Below are 25733 nucleotides of genomic sequence, written 5' to 3'. Positions count from 1 at the left end.
AGGTTGTGGAAGTTGGCTGCAAATCACATCTGGGCAGATTCACACAACCCTAGACTCATGCGCCACTTTTTTCTTGGGGGAAGTGGTTGTGCTGGCGGACAGATAGAGGACAGCTAGGGCAGGAGGGCATCAGTTCATGTATTTACTGATAGAAGTCATATATTAATATGCTTTCTCTCTTTTTTTTTGTACTTAGTGTGGAAAAAAGATGAAATTGGAATCTTCTCCAGATCAGATAGCAGTGAGTACTCCTGGTTGATGAAGTTTCTCAAGTCAAAGAATCTCAGTGTCACACCGTTTTATATAGCTAACTATAAATTCCAGACGTTCATGCAGGATGTGTCTGGGTGCACATTTGGTATATTATACCATACGAAGAACAAAGGAAGGATCAATGTGACCAATGTAACAAGTTCCCTATATGACAAGGAGCTGAAATATCTTCATGACACACTTGGTAAGAGTTACAGTACTATGTGAATGTATATACAGAAAGTACAGTGCTAAATTTGAACATCCAAGAACATACTAATTATAACAAAACAGTCCAAACCAAAAGTTTTTGTATGTAGAAAAAAGTTCACCAAGCAAGGACCCATCAGAAATCCAACAGATTCCCAAGAGATCACCAAGAGGAAAACTTCTTCACCAACGCCAATCACACTGCCTCTTACCAGATCATATTGACCTCCAAAAAGGAAAGGTCATATGCGCTGTGTGCTTCCTGGAAGTGAACAATGGACCTAAAGGATCCTGGTCTTCAATACAGAGTTTTTTTGTAGTGGACCTAAATACGTATTATCCAAACTGATGTCTCTGAGAGGCGGTGCGATACTGCGGTACCTCCATCGTGTGATGTACTCCACTGCAACAATTGTTCTTACAAGGATATTCAACTCAACGATACAAACAAATATGTGCGCCCTGTGAAAAACTGGACTACCCCTTCTACAGTAACTGTGGACTTTTTTCTAGTATCAGTCCTCAGTTTGGATATTTCTTATTTGGGTCCACTCCAAAAAAAACTCTGTATTGAAGACCAGGATGCATAAGGTCCATTGTTTGCTTCCAGGAAGGACACCGCATATTGACCTTTCCTTTTTGGGGGTCAATATCATCTGGAAAGAGGCAGTGTGATTGGTGTTGGTGAAGGAGTTTTCCTCTTGAAGATCCCTTGGAAATCTGTTGGGTCCTTGATTGAAGAACTTTTTTCTGCATACAAAAAGTTTTGGATTGGACTGTTTTGTTACAGTATATTTAGTATGTTCTTGAATGTTCAAATTTATCACTACACTTTCTGTATATATATATATATATTTTTTTTTATGTATTGTAACCGGCAATATTGTGTTGGCTGCTTATGTGATGTATACCTACTGAATCTGGATAGACCATAGCACGATATAGTATATATTTTTTAGTACTATGTGAATGTATCAATGCTTTTAGTGTTTTACCTTCTTTCCTTCCCTCTTTTACCTAAAAAAAACAGGACTCTACATTCACTATACCTGGTCTCCTACAGTACACATAACATGGAAATGCAATTATTTTAGTAAATATAAACTGATAAATACCTTTTCTCAACAGCGGTATAGAGCAGTCTTGTGACTTCTATCAGTGTCCAGCAGAGCACTGGTTACAGACTTGTAGGAGGAGTTTTCACTCTGCTCTAAGAGGATGCAGAACCCCTGACCTCTTTATGGACAGTGCTGATTGGCCCTGTGCTGATCACATGCACTCTCCCAGGAAAAAAAACCCCTCTCTATTTCAGGTACTTATATAGCGCCATCAATTTACGCAGCACTTTACATATATATTGTCCATTCACATCAGTCCCTAACCCTCAAGGGGCATGCAATCTAAGGTCCCTAACTCACATTCATACATACACATACTAGGGACAATTTAGACAGGATCCAATTAACCTACCAGCATGTCTCTAGCAATACACACCAAACTGAGCATGTGCAGAGTGACTCCATACGATATGTCTTATCAGGAGATAAGAGGGGGACACTAGAAGAAGGGATGGATCAGAAAAGACAAGATCAAAGAGCACTTTTACACAATGCAGAGGATTAACCCCTTAGGTTCTACAGGGAGTATAACAAGCACGCTTTACTGCATCTACAGTTGTGTCCAAAATTATTCAACCCCCAATGCTGTAAAGGGGTTTAGGGACTATAGTGTACATTTGGAATTGTATTCAGAATCAAATCCTACAAGGACGTTGTAACTACCCAAATGCAACTAAAATGACATCAATTGTTTATGTAATACAGTAGTAAATGGTTCTTATGTGGTTTCTTCATTGCCACAATTATTCAACCCCTTAAAGACTACCACTCTGAAGAACAGAGGTTCATACAGGTGCTTTCCATCAGGTATTGAAAACACCTGTGGATGTCACCGAGCAGCAATCAAGCATAATAAGCACCAATTAGGCAGCTTTAAAATGACTGTGATACTCAGCTCCTTCTAGACATTTACTGGTGTGGTTACAAACATGGTGAAGGCAAGAGAATGGTCCAGGAAGACAAGAGAAGAGGTGATTTCTCTTCACAGGAAGGGCAATGGCTATAAGAAGATTGCAAAGATGTTAAACATACCAAGAGACACCTTAGGAAGCATCATTCGCAAATTCAAGGCAAAGGGCACTGTTGAAACGCTACCTGGTCGTGGCAGAAAGAAGATGCTGACTTCGACTGCTGTGCGCTACCTGAAGCGTAGAGTGGAGAGAAGTCCCCGTGTGACTGCTGAGGAACTGAGAAAAGATTTGTCAGATGTGGGTACAGAAGTTTCAGCCCAGACAATAAGACGCACACTGCGTAATGAAGGCCTCCGTGCCAGAACTCCCAGGCGTACCCCCTTGCTGTCTCCAAAGAATAAGAAGAGTCGACTGCAGTATGCCAAAAGCCATGTGGACAAACCACAAAAGTTGTGGGATAGTGTTCTGTGGACTGATGAAACAAAATTAGAACTGTTTGGGCCCATGGATCAACGCTATGTTTGGAGGAGGAAGAACAAGGCCTATGATGAAAAGAACACCTTGCCTACTGTGAAGCATGGTGGAGGGTCAATCATGCTTTGGGGCTGTTTTGCTTCTGCAGGTACAGGGAAGCTTCAGCGTGTGCAAGGTACCATGAATTCTCTTCAGTACCAGGAGATATTGGATGGAAACGTGATGCAGTCCGTCACACACCTGAGGCTTGGGAGACGTTGGACCTTTCAACAGGACAATGATCCCAAGCATACCTCCAAGTCCACTAGAGCATGGTTGCAGAGGAAAGGCTGGAACATTTTGGAGTGGCCATCGCAGTCACCAGACTTAAATCCGATTGAGAACCTCTGGTGGGACTTAAAGAAAGCAGTTGCAGTGCGCAAGCCTAAGAATGTGACTGAACTGGAGGCCTTTGCCCATGAAGAATGGGCGAAGATACCCGTAGATCGCTGCAAGACACTTGTGTCAAGCTATGCTTCACGTTTAAAAGCTGTTATAACTGTAAAAGGATGCTGTACTAAGTACTAAGATTGAATGTCACTTGGGGGTTGAATAAAACTGATAATGCTGTGAGCACAGAAAAGACATTTGTGGTTATTTCATTATAACTGTTATGTTATATTTGTCTGACCTACAAGTGCCTCTTTAATGTAAATGTAAGCAAGATGACTGAATGATCAAAAGCAATGTCAAACTGGCCAAAACACTCAATTTCAGTGGGGGTTGAATAATTTTGGACACAACTGTACAGACTGATTGTACTGTTGTGGGTTTAGTAACACTTTAAAGTATTGCATTAGACATTTGAAAAAAAAGTATTTATGTGGCATTTTCCTTTAAATATGTGTAGCTCTCACACCCACAGGAAGACACTAAGTATTGGGTCCCCCTCACCCTGCACAGCCAGGCAATACACATTTTCCAACTTTCAGTAACAAGTCCATTGGTTTGTGTTTGTTGTTTTATTTGGGGATAACAACTTGGATAGGGTCTAGGGGTATATGGGATACCCACATTCATTTGAAGCTATAACTTCGAGGACCACTTCCTTATTTTGTACAAAAACTAAGATCCTGGACTTTCTTCTCCAGCCAGCATGACACAGTTTCCTAATGAATCAATAGCACAGTCTATGTGAGGAGTACCTGGTCTCTTCTTCAGTGAATCTCTTCAGATCCCACCTAGGGAGTGCACATTGACCTGGCTATCTCTTGAAGAGTATCCTGGAGCAAGAGGTTCCAAGGCAGTCCTGCAGCACTGTCCCAGGGAGAACTGGTTAACTATTCCACCCAGCAGCCCTCTCTCCTGTAGGACCCAGGGGTGTAGAGATACTCACACTGTCCTTCCATCCTGTAGCTCTGGGTAGACTGTGCTCAGGCCTATCACTGAGCCAGTTTCTTTTCCAGCTTGCAGGCTGTCCTTTCCTGGTGGACTGTAAGACAGTGAAGCTCCTTCTGTCAGCTTCCTTTCCTTTCTTCCTTTAGCCTGGAGGTAGAACCCCCTTCCCCGGGGTCTGCTTCCAGGCTACAGAGCTGGACCTTCAGTAATCTATCTTCTACTCCCTTTGCTGGCTGGCTCTTACATATTTATGGACCTGTCTTCTCACACTACCGGGACATCCTGTCTTGGATTGGTCAGACTCCCATGAATATGCAGATCCAAGTTTCCATCCATCTGCCCACTAGCTTCTGGAAGCTTCCATAGGCCTCTAGAACCAATGGGAGTTGACGGAGGCCCAACCTGCTGCATCATTTAGCCTAACCTGGGCTTGACCCCTACTTAGACATGCTCACTTCAACTACTTAGTGAGCCATTCAATTTTCCTACTCTGTAGCACCACTAGCGTGTGCTACATATGTATTGTATAATGCACTTTGCATGACTGTACACTGAAATATTAGTCATATAAATATTAAGCTGACAGACAAACAGAGTTCAGGAATATCGAAGGAGTTGAGAGCACCCAGAGAAAAAAAATGATGGCCTTTGGGAAAGAAGTCCCACTCCATGGAACGGGTTTATAAAAACTAGAAGAAATCTTGTTGTATTGCAGCTGGTTTGTGTGTCTAGAATTTGACCAGTTGGGGCCAATGACTTGTATTCCATCTACAGGGAAGGACAATGTGCTTGTGGTGATTGATGATCTGGAGGATAGCACAGATCAGGAGAAAGATAGGATCCTGAAGGAGCAGCACAGTATTAAGGAATGGGCCCAGGATCTTTTTATATTCTGCCAAGAAGAAAAAAAATTGGATCCACATTTCATACTATATCCAGAGACAAAGTTGACGCAACTGGAAGTCATGATAACAGGTAAAAATCGCACATTCAATAGGACAATGCACCCCTGCTTCCTCAGGTTCACCAAGACAATGTGTATCTGCTTCTGCAGGTTCAACAGGACAGTTCACCCCTGCCTCTCCACTTTCATCAAGACAATGTGTATCTGCTCCTGGAGGTTCAATAGAACAATGCACCCCTGCCTCTCCACTTTCATCAAGACAATGTGTATCTGCTCCTGGAGGTTCAATAGAACAATGCACCCCTGCTTCCCCAGGTTCATCAAGACAATGTGTATCTGCTCCTGGAGGTTCAATAGAACAATGCACCCCTGCTTCCCCAGGTTCATCAAGACAATGCTTCTCATTTCTTCCAGGTTTAACAGAGCACCATCCTTCTGCCTCCAAAGGTTTCACAGCACACATTCCACCTTCCTCCAAAAGTGTTTCCACTTGCCAGGCACAAATCAGTGAATCGGGTAAGTCCCTATCTCCCAGAACAGAGTGGCCAATCACCAAATACCAGTGCTGTCAGAGATAGGGGAATTAGTCATATGCTTTCTATATCATGTTTTTTCACTTTTCTTTTTGATAGGAGAGTGGGATGGTTGGGAGCAAAAGATATGTGCTTATGGGGCAAAGAGAATGAATAGGTCATTGCTAATAGGCAAGGGACTCTCAAACAAATGGAATGGGGGCTGCTCATTGCCCCAAGGGATATGTACAAAAGCAAAACAAGTGTTTAAAAAATTCTGTTTGACAAGCAGCAGCTATTTTAGTAACGCCTAAAGTGAAGTATTAACCACTTGCCTACCAGGCACTTATACCCCCTTATTTACCAGGCCAATTTTCAGCTTTCAGCGCTGCCGCACTTTGATTGACAATTGCGCGGTCATGCAACAATGTACCCATATGAAATTTTGATCATTTTTTTCTCACAAATAGAGCTTTCTTTTGGTGGTATTTAATCGCCACTGGGCGCTTTACTTTTTGCGCTATAAAAAAAAAATGCAAAAAATTTGGAAAAAAAAAAAAAGTTTCTTTGTTTCTATTATAAAATTTTTAAAACAGGTATTTTTTCTCCTTCACTGATGTGCGTTGATGAGGCAGCACTGATGGGCACTGATAGGCAGCACTAAAGGGCACTGATAGGCAGTACTAATGAGGTGGCACGGATAGGCGGCACTGATAGGCAGTACTAATGAGGTGTCACGGATAGGCGGCACTAATATGCAGCACTGATAGGCAGCACTGATAGGTGACACTGATGATGGGTACTGATAGACGGCACTGACTGGCATCACTGCTGGGCACTGACTGGCGGCACTGACTGGCACAGCCCCTGGGCACTGACTGGTGGCACTGACTGGCAGCACTGCTGGGCTGCACTGGTGGGTGGCACTGGTGGGCAGCACTGGTGGGTGGGCACAGGTGGGTGGCACTGGTGGGCACAGGTAGGTGGCACTTCTGGGCACAGGTGTGTGACACTGCAGAGTGGCACAGGTGGGTGCACTGCTGGGCACAGGTGGGTGCACTGCTGGGCACAGGTGGGCGGAGCTAGTGGGCGCACTGCTGGGCACAGGTGGGCGGAACTTGCGGGTGGCACTGCTGGGCACCAATCATCAGGGCACTGATCATCAGTGCCCTGATGATCGGTGCCGATCCCCGCTCTGACAACTGCCGGTTCTCGGCAGTACTTTCCTCACGATCTGACAGCGTGAGGAAAGTGCAGCCGAGAACCGGCACTTGCATTTCCCTCTGATCAGCGTGTCATTGGACACCGCTGATCAAGTGGTAAAAGGCCGCTGTGATTGGCCTTTTACCACATCACGTGATCAGCTGTGTCCGTAGGACACAGCGATCACGGAGATCGCCGGGTGCGCGCCCCCTGGGGCGCGCAGGAGAGCGGGTTCTGGGAGGACGTCATATGACGTCCACTCAGAACTGGCCGGCCGCAGTTTAGCCGTCATTCGGCTATCTGCGGTCGGCAGGTAGTTAAAAATGCTAAATTCCTTTAAATAACATGTCTGGGGAATGCCATTAACCTGCCAATGAAGTGGCTCATCTGTATGATGTATACAAGTTACTGCAGCAACATCGACATTTACAAAGAAATCTGTGGGCATATGACAGTTTCAGCCACTTACTTCTGTTTGTAAACAAACAGCCAGTGGAACCCTTCATCTATACCAGACCCTCATCCTAGATAAGGGTCTGGTATAGATGCTAATTGGGACCCCATGCAAAAAAAATAATGTGGGGTTCCATCCAAAATTTATACCAGGTCTTTCAGGTCTGGTATGAATTTCAAATAGGACCGCATGCAAAAAAAAAAAAAAATGAGTGTGGCATCCTCCAAAATTGAATGGGGCAAGATTCAAGACTGGTTGCTAATGACTTGGAGGGTGCCAGCACCCCTCTTCTTTAACCTTGACAGCGGAAGGAGTAAGGTGTTATAATACAGCAAGAAAAAAATCTGCTACTATATATAATATTCAGCTCTCCCGCTGAACAGGCTGCAAGTCCAATGTTTGGATGAAGGCCTGAACAAGAAAAGTTTAGTCTGAAGTTATGTTCAGACCGAACTAGGAGACCATCGCTAATGAAGATTTTGGGGTCTCAGCGGGAGAAGAGAAATGTGGCAATGGGTAATATTTATACAAACTAAAAGAAAGTTATTTTTTTGTCATGAAATCACAATGAACAATGCCTGCTAACCTACCAAAAGTAAAATAAAATGCAGACTGCTGACAAAATCCTGTCCCAAAAACTGCTCAAATGAATGGCAGTCAAAGCGGAGTTCATAAAATAAAAATCAGCAGCTACAAAAACTGTAGCTGCTGACTTTTAAAAAACACACACTCACCTGTCCCTCGGTCCTGCGGTGTGTCCCCTGCAACCCGTTTTACCGGCTGTCTTCTCTCCCTCGGCACCGACATCTTCAGTGTGGGCACCCGGCTGTGACAGCTTCCAGCTTCACAGCCGGGTGCCCACTGCACATGTGTCAGACACCGCTTGGCGGTACCTCTAGCAATCCACAGGACAGGATTCCCCAGAGCGCGGAGTCTAAGCCCCAGTCTGCTTGTTCACCAGGGCCCCTGATGGTGGGGATGGACTTGGAGTAGACAGTGACCAGGTTGCGGCCCCTGAGTACACCCGCCTGTGGTAGAGGGATCCGCCAGAGGTATATACTGGTAGAGAGCCTGACGTGAAGAGGCAGAAAGGCCTGAGCAGTGGTGACCGGATCCGTGCAGGACGGATGGATGGCAGAGTAGCAAGCGTGGTCAGACAGGCCGGGTCGGTAACAGTGGGGACAGCACGGTACAAGGCAGCAGGCAAAGAGTAGTCAGGTCTCTCGCCGGGTTCGGTAACAGGAGTTCAGATCAATAGGGATATCCAGGAGAGTAGTCAAACGAGCCAGGGGTCAGAGCAGGAGATAGTCAGCAGAGGTCAGGATCAAGCAGGGTCGGTAACAAATCAATCAGCAGATACACAGGAGCAGGAACAGGGTAATTAGACCATACGGCAACTAGTGTCTGTGCAGAGCTGGTTTAAATAGCGCGCCCTGCGCTGTCATTGGTGCCAGGCGCGCTTCCGCGAACGCGAGTGCGCATGTGCGGCCGCCGCCCAGGTCCTAGCGCCTGCTGATTAGGGCGCATTGGCGTTCTGCGCATGCGCAGATCCGTGCGCCGTTGCGCTTGCTGACAACATGCGTGAGAAGCGCTGCGCTTCCTGAATGGTCCTGTAGTCTTCTGGGACCTGTCACATGCCCCAAAAGACTACGGGGAGGAAGGGAGGACACCTTTCATTGTCAAATTCAGGTACCCACTCCCCCCCGCCCCCCAAAGGTGCCAATCCTTAATAAGAGCGGGGGACCAGTCTTTAAAGCGGAACTTCCCCTTTTGGGTGGAGCTCTGCTTTAAGTATAAGCAATGGGGTGGGGTATCCTGGGTGATGGTATTGTCTAAATATGGACATAACTATATTTGGTCAATGTTGTCACAGGGATCCCAATGTTTAGGGCATGTGGTCTGGTATGGTTTAGGTGAGGCAGGCAGGGTCTTATCCCCACCCTTGCATAAGGGTCTGATCTGTATTTTTAGGGGCCCCACACTTTTATTTCTTGATTTTTGTATCAAGTTCTCCCTTAAAACCCCTACCAGATCCTTCGGGTCTGATATATAGTTTGGGGGGACCCCACACCATTTGTTTATTGTGTATGGCTACCATAAAATTCATACCAGAACTGAATGGTCTAGTATGAATTATGGGAGGAACCCCACGCCATTTTTTTTTAGACTATCCGGCCGCTGTGTTTATATAGCCGGAAATTCCTGGACAGTAAATAAATGGGGCAGGATGATGTCACTATGGATGTGGCGGGTGCTGGTACCCCTCTTCTTTAACAACCTTGGCAGTGGCAGAAAGATGGTGTCACAGTAGTAGCGAGAGAAAAATCTGCTACTACTGTATACAAATGCCTGAACAATCAAAGTTTGGTCTGAACTCGTGTTCAGACGGAACCAGGAGCTCATCCCTAATGAGGATATTGGGGTTTCAGTGGGAAAAAACAAATGTGGCAACATGTATTATGTATACAACCTAAAAGAATGTTACATTTTGGTCATGCATGAGCTACGGAGAACTAGTCAGAATGGCAATAACGTGAAATGACAATTTATGAGAAATATAAAAACACCAAGTAATCCTGCATCATGATGATAATTAAAGATGAAATATTGAGATTTGTGCATAAGCCAAATTGAATCAACTTGTTTTTTATGTTTCAATATTTTTATAAAATTTTTCAGAGATAAACAGGGAAAAACAGGGAAATGAGATACGGTTCATTCATACAATATTGCAATAGACGATATATAGTTGAGCATTTTTGTTGTGGTTCCACCCATTGTATTGACGGTGATCTTGTTTAGCAATATCATCAGAGGTATTTGTGTGCGTATGATGAACCTTGGTGAGGATTTTGGGGTTTTTGGGGTGTTAGGGGGGTTTTGGTGGAGGGTTGGGGGAGGATAGGATTGGGGGAGGAGGGATATAACTGGGTAATTGAGGAAATACCAGTCTTGTTGTGGGAGGTAACTTTAGCTCATAATATGTCATCAGGGTTGTACAGAACATTTTGGGTGATTTAGCCATCGGGTCCATTGGTTATTAAATTTGTAGTAGGAGGAAGTATTAATTGCGGATAATTTTTCCATTTCACATTGGGTGTTAAGGTCTGTAATTAATGAAGTGATTGACGGGATATTGTTTGTGTTCCATAATCTGGTAATATTAATTTTGGCGGCAAAGAGTATGTGGGTAATAATTGTTCGGGAATGAGGAGGGAATTTCTCAATTCCGATGTGTAGGAGTGCTAATGAGGGGTTCGGGACTATTAAAAATTTTGTTTGTTTTGGAGATTAATTGAAAAGTAGTATTCCAGAAGGATCGAAGTGACTTGCATGACCACAGAATATGTAGTGTTGAGCCTGGCTCACCACATTGTCTCCAGCATGTAGGAGACTGTTTCGGGTAGTAGATGGAGAGTTTGACCGCGGTCAGGTACCATTGGTGAAGTATTTTTAGATATGACTCCCAATGGGAGCTGCATCGGGTAGCTTTATAGGTGATGTTGAAGGTATTTTCCCAGCATTTTAAAGTTATTTGATCTGATAGGATTTTTTCCCAATTGGTTAGGGAGGTTGTTGTAGAGTAAACTGTAAGTTTATGAGGTATGTATAGAAGGTGGATTTACCTTTACCTGGGTATTGAGGTTTGGTGAAGAAGGTGTAGGCTGTAATTGGTATCATAGTGGTGTGAGGTAAGCTAGCTGTTTGTAGACAATGAGCAATTCTTAGGTATGTAAAGTTTTCAGTAGTAGGGAGATTATACTTGGTTTGGAGAATTTGGAAGGGGCATATAGATTGATTGATATAGAGGTCTGTCATATTGGTTTTCCCTTGTTTTGTCCATTGCGATAAGTCTAGCGAGGGAATGAGAAGGTGTAGTATATTGGTTGGAGTAGGTATATGTTTGACGTCTTTAAATTTAGTGGAAAGGAGGTCCCGCCAAGCTTGTAGGGAGGCTTGAATGCAGGGATGTTTTAGTTGGGGTTCCATTCGGTCGGTCGGTGGGGTCAAGAGTATATTTTGGGGCTTAAGTGGTTGAAAAGGCAGGGTTTCCATTATGGACCAAATTTTTTCCTTCGATGGGTTCCACCAGAAATATAGTTGGTCTAAAAGAGTAACTGTGTAATAAGACTTGAGGTGTGGGAGTCCTGCTCCTCCTTTAGTTGTAGGTCGTATTAGAGATTGGTGGTACATCTTGGTTTTTTCGAGTTCCATTGGAACTTTGTGAGGATTGTTTGATGGTTAGAGAAGAATGAGTTAGGGATTGGTATGGGTAGTGTGCGGAATATGTACAAGATTTTGGGTAAAATATACATTTTTAGAGTCGCCACTCGGCCTAGTTTGGAGAGTTCTGAAGTGCGTAAAGTGTTTAGTTCTCGGGGGATAGTTTCAAGCAATATTTTGTGATTTGCTGTGTATAGTTGGTCTGTCGTTGGTGTGAGATTGATTCCTAAGTAAGGAATGTTGTTTGTTTCCCATAAAAAGGGGAATTGTTTGGCTAGTTTGGTTGGGAGTTGGGTTGAGATGTGAAGGTTAAGTATGGAAGATTTGGGTTCATTAAGTTTGTAATATGAGACCGTTGAGTAGGTATATAGGTGTGCGCGAATCGTTTGGAGGGATTTTTTTGGGTTGGTCACCATTAATATAATATCATCTGCAAATAGGCTGATTTTGTGTTCCATGTTAAGATGTGTGATTCCTGTAAATGATCGGTCTTCTCTGAGTCTGGAAGCTAGGGGTTCAATAAGGAGTGTAAATATTATCGGGGAGAGTGGGCAGCCTTGTCTTGTGCTATTTGAGATGTCAAAGGGGTCTGATAATGTGCCATCTGTCAGTACTCTAGTGGATGGATGTGAATATAATGACAAGATGGTGTTCAGCATCCAACCTGTGATGCCAAATTTTTGAAGTGTGAGCTGCATGAATTGCCAATGTATCCAATCGAATGCTTTCTCTGCGTCTAGAGATAGGAATAAGGAGGGGCTCTTAGTATTTTCTAAGTTATGTAGGAGGGAGATAATTCTTCTGGTAGCATCGGGTGCTTGGTGACCTGGGATGAAACCTACTTGATCTGGGTGAATTAGGGTGGGGAGGTAGGGGAGAATTCTTCGGGATATGATTTTCGCGTATAGTTTTATATCGGTATTGAGTAACGAAATTGGCCTGTAGTTTTGGACAAGTTGGGGGTCTTTGCCAGGTTTTGGTATAGTTGTTATGATGGATTGCAACATGTCTTTGGGGAATGAGCCTGTGGTGGCAGCGTGATTGAAGAGTTTGGTCAGGTGTGGTGATAGTTCTGTGGAAAGGTGTTTATAGTATTCGTTAGTGTATCCGTCGTTTCCTGGTGATTTGTTAATTGGGAGTGTTTTAATGGTCGTTTCTATTTCTTTGGGTGATATTGGGATAGAAATGGAGTCAAGTTGGTCTGTGGATAGTTGAGGGAGATTGGTTGTTTGGAGAAATTGTTGTATGGATGTGATTGTTGGTTGAATGGTGTCAGGGTCGTTTTTAAGATTATATAGGTTTTGATAGTATTCTGCGAAGGCGTTAGCTATGTCTTGCGGGTTTGTGTTTTGGGTATTCATGGATGGGTGTTTAATTGAGGCTATTTTGGATTTCAGCCGTTTTTGTTTTACCAATTTGGCTAACGAGTTGGCTTTGTTACCTAGTGAGTAGAATTTTGCTTTAATTTTTTGGAGATTTAGATCATATTTGTAGAGTAGAAGGGATCTTAATTTATTTCTATCCGCTGTCAGGGAGGAAGAGATTGTTGGATCTTGGGATTTTTTGTTTCTCTTCTCATTTGTTTTGATTGAGGTTAGGAGGTTATCTATTTGTTGGGTTCTGTTTTTGTTGACACGAGCGTTTAGTTGTATCAGAATACCTCTCATGTATGCTTTATAGGTTGACCATAGAATGGTTATGGATATATGAGGGGTATCATTAAATTGAAAAAATATTCTGTGTACATCTAATATTTGTTGCTTGTAGTCTTGGTTTTTCAGCAAGATTGTGTTCAATCGCCATAAACGGGGTATCGACGAATGTTGTTTGCTGTCAAGGGAGATAGTGATCGGAGCATGGTCTGACCAAGTGATGGTACCAATTTTGGAGGAGGTGACATGTTGTAGAGTCCATTTATTGGTAATGAAGAAGTTGATTCTGGAATAGGATAAGTGGGATGGAGAATAGTAGGTGATTAATTTTCCCTGGGGCCGTAGTGTGCCGTTGGTGGGTGGACGGAGCTCTCCTCAGTGAGCGTCCATCCCCGGAGCCGGCCGCGCATGCGCCCCCCAACTTGTTTTTTATATATTGATTAATGTATGATAGAATAGAAATATAATGAATTATACAGCTATTTCTGACTAATTATATCAGCAAAAGAAATAAAAAACACAATTGTTAACATGACCAAATTACAGTCAAATATACAGGTTTCTGGAATGCAAATTATCATTAATATAATTTTTAAAATATTTTTATATTAATATTATTATTAATATTAGTATTATTATTATTATTGTTGTTTTTATTATTTACTTTTAGAACACAATCCAAGGAAAAAACAAAGTACAGAGCAACAGAGATTAATGACATTTCCATATAATGTAGGTAAAACCTCTCCAACTCACCAGTTGTTTTCTCTATATAGAAAATAAGGAACGTCAATACTTTAAAGATGAGTCTCCTACATATAGCTTAGTGATTTTGCTCCTTAGAAATGTTGCTCCTTTAGTAACTGGAAAGATAAAAACACTTAACTTTAAGAGAGCAAATTTTTCCAAGGCTGAGGGCTGCTCTCCAAGACTTAGACTGGGAGGGAATATTAGTATCAATGAACACAGAACAGAAATGAGAGTTCTTCAAAACCATTGTAAGCAAACACACTGCAAAATATATTCCCATGGGCAATAAGTTAAAAAGTCTAAAAATAAAACCTATGTGGACCATGTGAAAAGTTAAAATAGTTACAGTATAAAAAATATGAAAAGAGCTTTAAAAAATATAAACATGAAGGAACACTATCATCAATTAAAAGTTACAAAGAGTATAACAGAATATGTTAAAAAGGAAATCAAGGCCTCTAAAATGGAAACCACATGATAGGTTGCAAAAGAGAGCAGGACAAACCCGAAAACATTCTTCAAATATATTAAAAGTAAAACTCAGCTCCGAGCATTTAGACCTTTACAGGATAATTTAAAGTGGGTGACAGACAAAGAGAAGGCAAATGTATGAAATCCTTTCTTGTACACAAAGGAGCATATTGTCCATATTGGGCGTGGTACTGACACAGCCCCAGGTGATCCACATTGGCTCACAATTGATATGATCCAAAACTATTTAGACAGAATAAAGGTGAATAAAGCCCCTGGACCGGATGGCATACACCCACGGGGCATTAAAGAATTGAGCTCTGTTATATCTAAGCCACTGTTTTTAATTGTAGGGACTCTTTAATGACTGGCATAGTACCATTGGATTGGTTTAAGGCCAATGCTGTGTCTATATTTAAATCTGGATCAAAATCTTTCCCAAGTAATTACAGACCTGTTAGTGTAACTTCTATAGTTGGGAAGATACTGGAGAGTTTAATAAAAGACCACATAGAGGAGTTCTTGCAGGAAAAAAAATATTTTAAGCAACAGACAGCGTGGATTCATGAAAGATGGAAGTTGTCAAACAAATCTGATTTCTTTTTACGAGGAGGTGAGCAAAACCTTGGACAGAGGGGTGGCTGTGGGCATGGTATACTTGGACAGAAGGGTGGCTGTGGACGTGGTATACTTGGACAGAGGGGTGGCTGTGGATGTGGTATACATGGACAGAGGGGTGGCTGTGGACGTGGTATACTTGGACAGAGGAGTGGCTGTGGACGTGGTATACTTGGACAGAGGAGTGGCTGTGGACGTAGTATACTTGGACAGAGGGGTGGCGGTGGACGTGGTATACTTGGACAGAGGAATGGCTGTGGACGTGGTATACTTGGACAGAGGAGTGGCTGTGGACGTAGAATACTTGGACAGAGGGGTGGTGGTGGATGTGGTATACTTAGAGGGGTAGTGGTGGACGTGGTATACTTGGACAGAGGGGTGGTTGTGGACGTGGTATACTTGGACAGAGGGGTGGCTGTGGACATGGTATACTTGGACAGAGGGGTGGCGGTGGACGTGGTATACTTAGACAGAGGGGTAGTGGTGGATGTGGTATACTTGGATAGAGGGGTGGCTGTGGACGTGGAATACTTAGACAGAGGGGTGGCTGTGGACATGGTATACTTGGACAGAGGGGTGGCGGTGGACGTGGTATACTTGGGCAGAGGGAGGATGGTGGACGTGGTATACTTGGACAGAGGGGTGGCTGTGGATGTGTTATACTTAGACAGAGGGGTGGCGGTGGACGTGGTATACTTGGACAGAGGGGTGGCAGTGGACGTGGTATACTTGGACAGAGGGGTGGCTGTGGACATGCTATACTTGGACAGAAGGGTGGCTGTGGACGTGGTATACTTGGACAGAGGGGTGGCTGTGGATGTGGTACACTTAGACAGATGGGTAGTGGTGGACATGGTATACTTAGACAGAAGGGTGGCGGTGGACATGGTATACTTGGACAGAGGGGTGGCGGTGGACGTGGTATACTTGGACAGAGGGGTGGCTGTGGACATGGTATACTTGGACAGAGGGGTGGTGGTGGACGTGGTATACTTGGACAGAGGGGTGGCTGTGGACATGGTATACTTGGACAGAGGGGTGGCGGTGGACGTGGTATACTTGGACAGAGGGGTGGCTGTGGACGTGGTATACTTAGACAGAGGGGTAGTGGTGGATGTGGTATATTTGGACAGAGGGGTAGTGGTGGACGTGGTATACTTGGACAGAGGGGTGGCTGTGGACGTGGTATACTTAGACAGAGGGGTAGTGGTGGATGTGGTATACTTGGATAGAGGGGTGGCTGTGGACGTGGAATACTTAGACAGAGGGGTGGCTGTGGACATGGTATACTTGGACAGAGGGGTGGCGGTGGACGTGGTATACTTGGGCAGAGGGAGGATGGTGGACGTGGTATACTTGGACAGAGGGGTGGCTGTGGATGTGTTATACTTAGACAGAGGGGTGGCGGTGGACGTGGTATACTTGGACAGAGGGGTGGCAGTGGACGTGGTATACTTGGACAGAGGGGTGGCTGTGGACATGCTATACTTGGACAGAAGGGTGGCTGTGGACGTGGTATACTTGGACAGAGGGGTGGCTGTGGATGTGGTACACTTAGACAGATGGGTAGTGGTGGACATGGTATACTTAGACAGAAGGGTGGCGGTGGACATGGTATACTTGGACAGAGGGGTGGCGGTGGACGTGGTATACTTGGACAGAGGGGTGGCTGTGGACATGGTATACTTGGACAGAGGGGTGGTGGTGGACGTGGTATACTTGGACAGAGGGGTGGCTGTGGACATGGTATACTTGGACAGAGGGGTGGCGGTGGACGTGGTATACTTGGACAGAGGGGTGGCTGTGGACGTGGTATACTTAGACAGAGGGGTAGTGGTGGATGTGGTATATTTGGACAGAGGGGTAGTGGTGGACGTGGTATACTTGGACAGAGGGGTGGCTGTGGACGTGGTATACTTAGACAGAGGGGTAGTGGTGGACGTGGTATACTTGGACAGAGGGGTGTCTGTGGCTATTGTATATTTGGAGTTTGACACAGTTCCCCACACACATCTAATGTGTAAGTTAACCCCTCGCCCTCCAGAGCATTTTTTGTGATACGGAGTTGAGTTACTTTAACTGACAATTATGCGGTCATACAACGCTGCACCCAAATTAAATTTATGTCCTTTTTTCCCATATATTGAGCTTTCTTTTGTTGGCATTTGACCACCTCTGAGGTTTTTTATTTTCTGCGCTATAAACAAAAAATGACCGGCAATTTTGAAAAAAATATATAAATTTTTGACTTTTTGCTATAAAACATAAAAAAAAACTTTAAAAGAATCAAATTTCTTCATAAATTTAGGCCAAAACTTATTTTTCTTTTTTATACTAGTAATGGCAGTGATCAGCGACTTATAGCGGGACTGCGGGTATGCGGCGGGCATTCTGACATTGACCGACTGCCACTGACATCCCAATGACACCAATACAGTGATCAGTGCTAATAAAAAGCACTGACACCGTACTAATGGCACTGGGGAGGAAGGGCTTAACATCTGGGGAGATCAAAGGGTTAACTGTGTGTGTTTTACTAGGGAGACATGCTGTGCAGAGAGATACAAAGCAGCATGTCCTTGCTGACAGGAGAGAGATCTGTGTTGTATACACTCAGGTCTCTCTCCTGTCAGCTTTACCCAGCGATCACCGAGTGCTGGACCCAGAGATTGACATCCCTGGCCGCCAATAGCGGCGTAGTTAGGGCGGCCCCCTACCCAGAAATACAAATCACATATATATACATGATTTTGCACAGCCCTGCTGCCCTGTAGCGGTACTTCTGCTTCTATCTCTCCTTCTATCTATCTATCTATCTATTATCTATCTATCATCTATCTATCATCTATTATCTATCTATCTATCTATCTATCTATCTATCTATCTATCTATCTATCTATCATCTATTATCTATCTATCTATTATCTATCTATCTATTATCTATCTATCTATCTATCTATCTATCTATCTATCTATCTATTATCTATCTATCTATCTATCTATCTATCTATCTATCTATCTATCTATCTATCTATCATCTATCTATCATCTATTATCTATCTATCTATTATCTATCTATCTATTTATCTATCTATCTATCTATCTATCTATCTATTATCTATCTATCTATCTATCTATTATCTATCTATCTATCTATCTATCTATCTATCTATCTATTATCTATCTATCTATCTATCTATCTATTTATCTATCTATCTATCTATCTATTTATCTATCTATCTATCTATCTATCTATCTATCTATCTATCTATCTCTCTATCTATCTATCTATTATATATCTATCTATCTATTATCTATCTATCTATCTATCTATCTATCTATCTATCTATCTATCTATTATCTATCTATCTATCTATCTATCTATCTATCTATCTATCTATTATCTATCTATCTATCTATCTATCTATCTATCTATCTATTATCTATCTATCTATCTATCTATCTATTTATCTATCTATCTATCTATCTATTTATCTATCTATCTATCTATCTATCTATCTATCTATCTATCTATCTATCTATCTATCTCTCTATCTATCTATCTATTATATATCTATCTATCTATTATCTATCTATCTATCTATCTATCTATCTATCTATCTATCTCTGGCGTATTGCATGTATGTACCCTCATATATTTAGGGGTTATTAATATTATTTCTTGACTATCATAGCTCAGACCAGTCCCCCTGGTTGGGATCTTCTCGATAACTGCAGACACTGAGTACAGCTGGCTGAAATATCTGCTTCGAAATAAATTTAGAAATGTCAAATCCTTCCACATCTCCTTTGCTGGGTTTCATCAGTTCCTGAATGATTTGTCTCAGTGCTCACATGGAATCCTGTATCACACCAAGAACAGAGGACGAATCAATGTGACCGATGTCACTGACTCCCTGTATGACAGACATCTGGAATCTATGTCTGCTACACTTGGTATGTATATATACGATCAATATTAATTACAATGCTAGGGGAAAGCAGCGCTAAAGATTTATGAAGTTTTAGAAATTTGTTCTGGCAGCAATTTGGCCATTATAGGTCAATAAGGTTGTTCATCTAATTCCATTTTAGCCTCCATGATCAATTAAATACTCTAACACACATTTTTTAATTGCAGTCATGACCTGCTGAGTAATGGTGGTATACTTAGGGTGTAAATGACCTACTCCCATGCATAGAAACTCTCAGCATCAATCAAATCTTCTTTACCCGCATTTTGCACCTTCTCCTCTTCCGTGATCAATACCAGCCTGATGCTACTAGAATACACTACCTGCCAACAGTTTGAGAACACCCTCATTTGTCCAGTTTTTATTGAAATTTATGCAGTTTAAACCCCAGTCACACCAAAGCAGATTTTGAAATAGTGTGACTTGCAGTGAAGTCGCTCAATTTCAAAGTCGGATGACATGATGTTTTCAGGAGCGGTTTGCAAGACATCGGACACATATGTCTATGCAAATCATACCAAAAGTATTGCATGTAGTACTTTAGAAATCAGTGCGGCTCCGACCAAGTCAGAACCGCCAATTCACGTCCAGTGTGACCGGGGGCTTAAAGTGTTACTAAACCTACAACAGTACAATCAGTCTGTAGATGCAGTGAAGCATGCTGGTTATACTCACTGTGGAACCTAAGGGGTTAATCCTCAGCATTTTTTAAAAAGGCTGTTTGATCCTGTCTTCTCTGCTTCTCCTCTTGTTCAAATGTCCACGCTGATAAGACAGACTGAACTCGTAGCACTTCTGCACATGCTCAGCACTGTCCAGGCAGAGGTCAGGCATTCTGCATCCTCCTAGAGCAGAAAGAAAACTCCTCCTACAAGCTTTAACCAGTGCCCTGCTGGACACTGATAGAAGTCACAAGACTGCTATACACTGCTGATGAGAAAAGGGATTTAGCAGTTTATATTTACTAAAATAATTGCATTTCCATTTTGAGTGTACTGTGTGAGACGAGATATAGTGAATGCAGGGTCTGGGGAGAGCGGATATAGTGAAAGCGGGGTCTGGGGAGAGCGGATATAGTGAATGCGGGGTCCGGGGAGAGCGGATATAGTGAATGCAGGGTCCGGGGAGAGCGGATATAGTGAATGTAGGGTCCGGGGAGAGCGGATATAGTGAATGCAGGGTCTGTGGAGAGTGGATATAGTGAATGTGGGGTCTGGGGAGAGCGGATATAGTGAATGCAGGGTCTGTGGAGAGTGGATATAGTGAATGCAGGGTCTGTGGAGAGCGGATATAGTGAATGCAGGGTCCTGGGAGAGCGGATATAGTGAATGTGGGGTCCGGGGAGAGCGGATATAGTGAATGTGGGGTCCGTGGAGAGTGGATATAGTGAATGCAGGGTCTGTGGAGAGCGGATATAGTGAATGCAGGGTCCTGGGAGAGCGGATATAGTGAATGTGGGGTCCGGGGAGAGCGGATATAGTGAATGCGGGGTCCGGGGAGAGCGGATATAGTGAATGCAGGGTCCGGGGAGAGCGGATATAGTGAATGCGGGTTCCAGGGAGAACGGATATAGTGAATGTGGGGTCCGGGGAAAGAGGATATAGTGAATGCGGGGTCCAGGGAGAGTGGATATAGTGAATGCGGGGTCTGGGCAGAGCAGATAATAGTGAATGTGGGGTCCGGGGAGAGCGGATATAGTGAATGCAGAGTCCAGGGAGAACAGATATAGTGAATGCAGGGTCCAGGGAGAGCGGATAGAGTGAATGCAGGGTCCAGGGAGAGCGGATATAGTGAATTCGGGGTCCAGGGAGAGCGGATATAGTGAATGCGGGGTCCGGGGAGAGCGGATATAGTGAATGCAGGGTCCAGGGAGAGCGGATATAGTGAATGCAGGGTCCGGGGAGAGCGGATATAGTGAATGCAGGGTCCTGGGAGAGCAGATATAGTGAATGCAGGGTCCGGGGAGAGCGGATATATTGAATGCAGGGTCCAGGGAGAGCGGATATAGTGAATGCAGGGTCCGGGGAGAGCGGATATAGTGAATGCAGGGTCCTGGGAGAGCAGATATAGGGAATGCGGGGTCCGGGGAGAGCGGATATAGTGAATGCAGGGTCCTGGGAGAGCAGATATAGTGAATGCGGGGTCCGGGGAGAGCGGATATAATGAATGCAGGGTCCGGGGAGAGTGGATATAGTTAGTGCAGGGTCCGGGGAGAGGGGATATAGTGAATGCAGGGTCCAGGGAGAACGGATATAGTGAATGCAGGGTCCGGGGAGAGCGGATATAGTGAATGCGGGTTCCGGGGAGAGCGGATATAGTTAGTGCGGGGTCCGGGGAGAGCGTATATAGTGAATGCGGGGTCCAGGGAGAGTGGATATAGTGAATGCAATGTCTGGGGAAAGCGGATATAGTTAGTGCGGGGTCCGGGGAGAGCGTATATAGTGAATGCGGGGTCCGGGGAGAGCGGATATAATGAATGCGGGGTAATGCAGTAGCCATTATTACTTGTAATTACTTGTTTAACCCCTCGCCCTCCAGAGGCTTTCCCCACCTTCCTGACCAGGCCATTTTTTGTGATACTGTGCTGTGTTAGTTTAACTGGCAATACTGCACCCAAATGAAAGTTATGACCTTTTTTCCCACAAATTGAACTTTCTTTCGGTGGTATTTGATCGCATGTTTTTGGCATTTGAAGTTTTTTTGTTTAGCCAGTAAACTCCCCCGCATGTTATCCTCTGTGTCCACGCACACTTAGGCTTTAATCAGCAGTTTTGGCAGGGGCCTTTTTTGGCTGGAAGCAAAACCCAGAACTAGTGAGTTTGTAGAGGAGTTTTTTAGCAGTAAAAATGCTCTAACGCTTAAAAATGCGGAAAATGTGGCAAACCAACGTTTTAATTAATAATAATTTTTTTGTAAAAAACCGCAAACATGGAAAAAAAAAGTTAAACGCTAATGCAAAACACTAAAAACTGCTGAAAAACTTGTGTTTTTAACATGACTTTACACAGCTAACACGCAGTGTGCATAGAGCCTTAGTCTGGTTGAAAAAAGACACAAGTTCATCTAGTTCAACCCAGCCCAGTTAGAGTTCTCCAATCAGCAGGCAGTGAGGTTTGCTGATTGGAGAGCTCTAGCTCTAACTTAGCTGGGATCTCTGCAGAGAGATCACTGCTTCCTCAAGGTTCCATCTCTGCAGCATTCTGGCAAGGAACATGGCTTTTGTTTTCAGACTGTGGCTGGTTTGTAAGGAAAGCAAACTTTCACCCTAGGTTCACACCTAAGCTTTTTCTGCAGCGTTTTTCGGAAACGCACGACAGTCCATTTAACATGATTTCTTATGGGACATGTTCTTCACATGTGAGCGTTTTCACCAGGTGCTTTTTTTGGAAAGGGTCAAGGACTTTTTTTAACGCAAAAAGTTGCGTTTTTGGTTCTATAGACGTCAGTGGAAATGCTGTAGGAAAGCATGTATTGCCTTTTTGCTGCGTCTTTGCTACATTTTTGACGCATTCTTTATGCTTTTTATTATGTTTTATGTATGCCTAGCAACAAGAAAACAAAATAGAAAAAAAAAAACAGAGCAAAAACACAAGACGCAAGGCAGCCTGCATAGGTGTGAGCCTAGCCTTAGACTTTGAATACCTTTTGCTTTTATTCACCTGGAATGTATTGACCACATTTCTATTAAATGTTCATTTGGAGTTTAACTCAATGAATACTCAAATGTAGCAAATTATTTCTTGACTCAGGTAAACCAAAATTCTATTTTGGCCATGGGGGGAATATACCAGGAGCCGATTTTGGAATATATACTGTCCAGTATCTCAGAAGGTTGCAGCTTGCTGTCAATGACACTAATTCCAATTATTATACAGGAAAGAATCGTGTGATCGTGGTTCTGGACGACTTGGAAGACAACAGCGATGAGGTGAAAAGGACCATACTGCGGGAGCAGCCCAAAATATATAAACTGGCACGAGATCTCTTCCTGGTGAAGCAAGGAACAAACCAGCAGAAAATGTTTTATTTTGAACATAAGAGAAAACCAGACTTTTCATAAATGTGATACAAGTTATATGTTATTATGTTTAGGACCACAATTAAAAATGAAAAAAAAAAAAAACTAGGTAAATGAGAAGTTCTGCATATGAATTTTAATAGCAATACAGCAGGAGGAGCACACATTTCGTCTTCACATGCTTTCTTTGTTGGGACATAGATGTACAGTAGATCACAGACATGTGGATTATGCAGCTGTCTTCAGGAGGTAGAAACTGGCAAACAAAAAAATTGTCAAAGGCTCACCCCTGTATAACTCCGCCCCTAACCATCGAGCTTCAGGTTTTTGCTAATATCCTTTAAGGCCAGTTTACACTCCATGCATTTTAGTTGCGCTTTTTTCTGCATAAAAAAATGCTCAGAAAGTAAGTTATATGGTTGTCAGTGTCATAGTTTACATCAGCGCTTGCATTTCCAGTGCGTTCCGGTTGCAGAAAAAGAAAATAGAACAGGCTGCATTTTTTCTGCACATAACTGTACTGGAACGCGGTAAAACACATCAAAACACACTGGAATGTATCAAAAACACACCGGAACATGCCAAAAATGTGCCTGCAAATACGCATCTGGAACATATCTGGACTGCGTTTCTATAGTGTGAACCGGTCCTTAGGACTAGTTCACATTAGATGCAGTCCAGTACGTTTTTTTACTGCATCAAAAATACAGGCAGAGTGTTTTCCATGTATTCCAATTGGCCTGGCTCACATCAGTCCAGTCAGTGGCAGTCAGTTTCCAGTGCAGAAAAGAAAGTAGAACATGCTGCATTTTTGCTGCACAGAACCGTACTGGAAACATAGCAAACTGCATCAAAACTGCACCGGAACTGTTTGTGGTGGGAACTAAGAGCAAAAACGTATTCAGAGTGCATCTGGAGTGGGTTTTTGTGGTGAAACCTGGCCCTTAAGGTTGTGTGCCTTTATCTTACTGCTGGTACATTTGCTTACTTTATTCTTCCATTTGTGGATGTTTTTTTCTCTTCAATCAAGATACATATTATGCCGCTTGAGCTAGTCTCCCTAAAGCAGCTATCTGGATTGGTTCATTTTTGGCACTGCCTCAAAGGTTATACCTGGATCCTGCTGGATTGATGAGCCCAATCCTGCCTGTAATGTGACCCTTGGGCACTGGGCTCTAGTTGTAGTGCTTCCAACATATCTAATGTACTGGTTTGTTAGCCGAAAAGTGTTTTACACATCCAGAGTTGTGTCACAGCCTCTGCTGTGTCCAGTCTCTGAAGACTCCCTAAGGAGTCTGCCCGAGGACAGGGTGAATTTTGACTATAGTGAGCTTTGAGGACTGGACTCTCCATGTGGTACTTTCCAGTCATCTGGTTCTGAATCTGTTATTTGCACAGAGCAGTGGTACAGCATTCTGGTGTTCTCCAGCCTCTATTAGATAACTATGTAATTATACCTTGATAATAATGCACCTGCAGTATATGTGGCAATCATATACCGATGTGTAGTGTTGAGTACTATGCTCTGCAAGGGGCACTCCCCAGTCCCTTGGGGTCTTGAGGTACCTACAAACATTAGAAGTAAGGTGGCTGCCCTGTAGTTCACAGTACAGTTATATGAAAATGTAAATGTTTGGATCATCTCTAGTCGCATATATTTCCAAGTGTATGATTAAAGCATTCTGTTTTTCAATTTTCCATTGGATGATATGGAGTTGTGTGAGATTTTCTTACAGCAGTTGGAATTCTATGATTAGTTCGTTTTCAAAATTACATCCTCGGTCCTAACGCAACCTTTCAGGAAAGCCATAAACACAGAAGACATGATCTCCATGTCTGTAGGCTACGTGTTTTGCAGTTTGGTTTTGACATTGAGATGCATGAGCTAGCTTTGTAAAATGGTCTGTAACTACTAACACATCCACACTTTCATTTGTATTATTTTTTGCTGACCAAAAGTCAATCCATACACGTTCTACCGGGTAAGAAGTTACAATCTGTCAAAAATTGCTACTTGTCTTTTTAGTCACTTAAACTCAGTACGCATGGAATAAAAGCAATTGTTACTTTATTAACATATCACATCGAAAACATATCTTTTGTGTATTTAACATTGCATTGCACACTAAATCACAGCATGTTTCTCCTCATCAACCAGAAACATTGTAGGTTGTTCCAATGGATGTTTCGTAGAGATGGTAGACACAATCCACTTCCTCCAAGCTGTGTAGAAGCCCAACATGTATTGCGACTTGAATCACTTCTTCAGGGGCTAACAACGCATCTAAAAAATGAAAAAACTTAACAGTAATCATTGTAAAATTAAACAGTAAATGCAAATACAACATGGGTACCGCCTATCAGTCACTTACATGAAAGGTAAACAGTCTGTATTGTATGATGGAGGACTCCTCAATGCAGCAAAACAGGTCCCCCCAGCCGACCAGAGCCGGAGCCTCCACAACAGGTGTGGGGGCACATCAATTAGGCAATGAGCAAACAGAGACACCCCCAATTAGTCTAGCCACCCGATGGTCATCCAAACTCCTTTGTCCAACTTAAGAAGTTACAATAGATTCAAGAGGCACCTTCCCTTCTGTCTCTGGAATTT

General features: G+C 43.3%; 1 protein-coding gene across 2 annotated transcripts in view; it reads left to right on the top strand.

The window, feature by feature from the left end:
- The window catches only part of LOC149441007 (uncharacterized), a 50438-nt gene extending 24971 nt beyond the window's left edge, over positions 1–25467 (top strand). Inside the window, exons 2-7 of one of the 2 annotated variants that reach the window (XM_089657879.1) lie at positions 197–457; positions 5117–5317; positions 5397–5762; positions 13962–14023; positions 18979–19087; positions 22980–25467. In XM_089657879.1, coding sequence (XP_089514005.1) covers positions 197–457; positions 5117–5317; positions 5397–5762; positions 13962–14023; positions 18979–19087; positions 22980–23164 — 1184 coding nt within the window. In that variant the 3' untranslated portion in view covers positions 23165–25467. Of the gene's footprint in view, positions 1–196; positions 458–5116; positions 5318–5396; positions 5763–13961; positions 14024–18825; positions 19088–22979 lie in introns of both variants that reach the window. The other variant, XM_089657878.1, reaches the window with a different exon arrangement.
- The last annotated feature ends 266 nt before the right edge of the window (positions 25468–25733 follow it).

Source organism: Staurois parvus, unplaced genomic scaffold (assembly GCF_062004578.1).
Source record: "Staurois parvus isolate SC_StPar_1 unplaced genomic scaffold, SC_StPar_1.0 ptg001037l, whole genome shotgun sequence".
Taxonomy (NCBI): domain Eukaryota; kingdom Metazoa; phylum Chordata; class Amphibia; order Anura; family Ranidae; genus Staurois; species Staurois parvus.
Note: the sequence above shows the minus strand (reverse complement) of the source record. Positions and strands in the feature narration are given on the sequence as shown.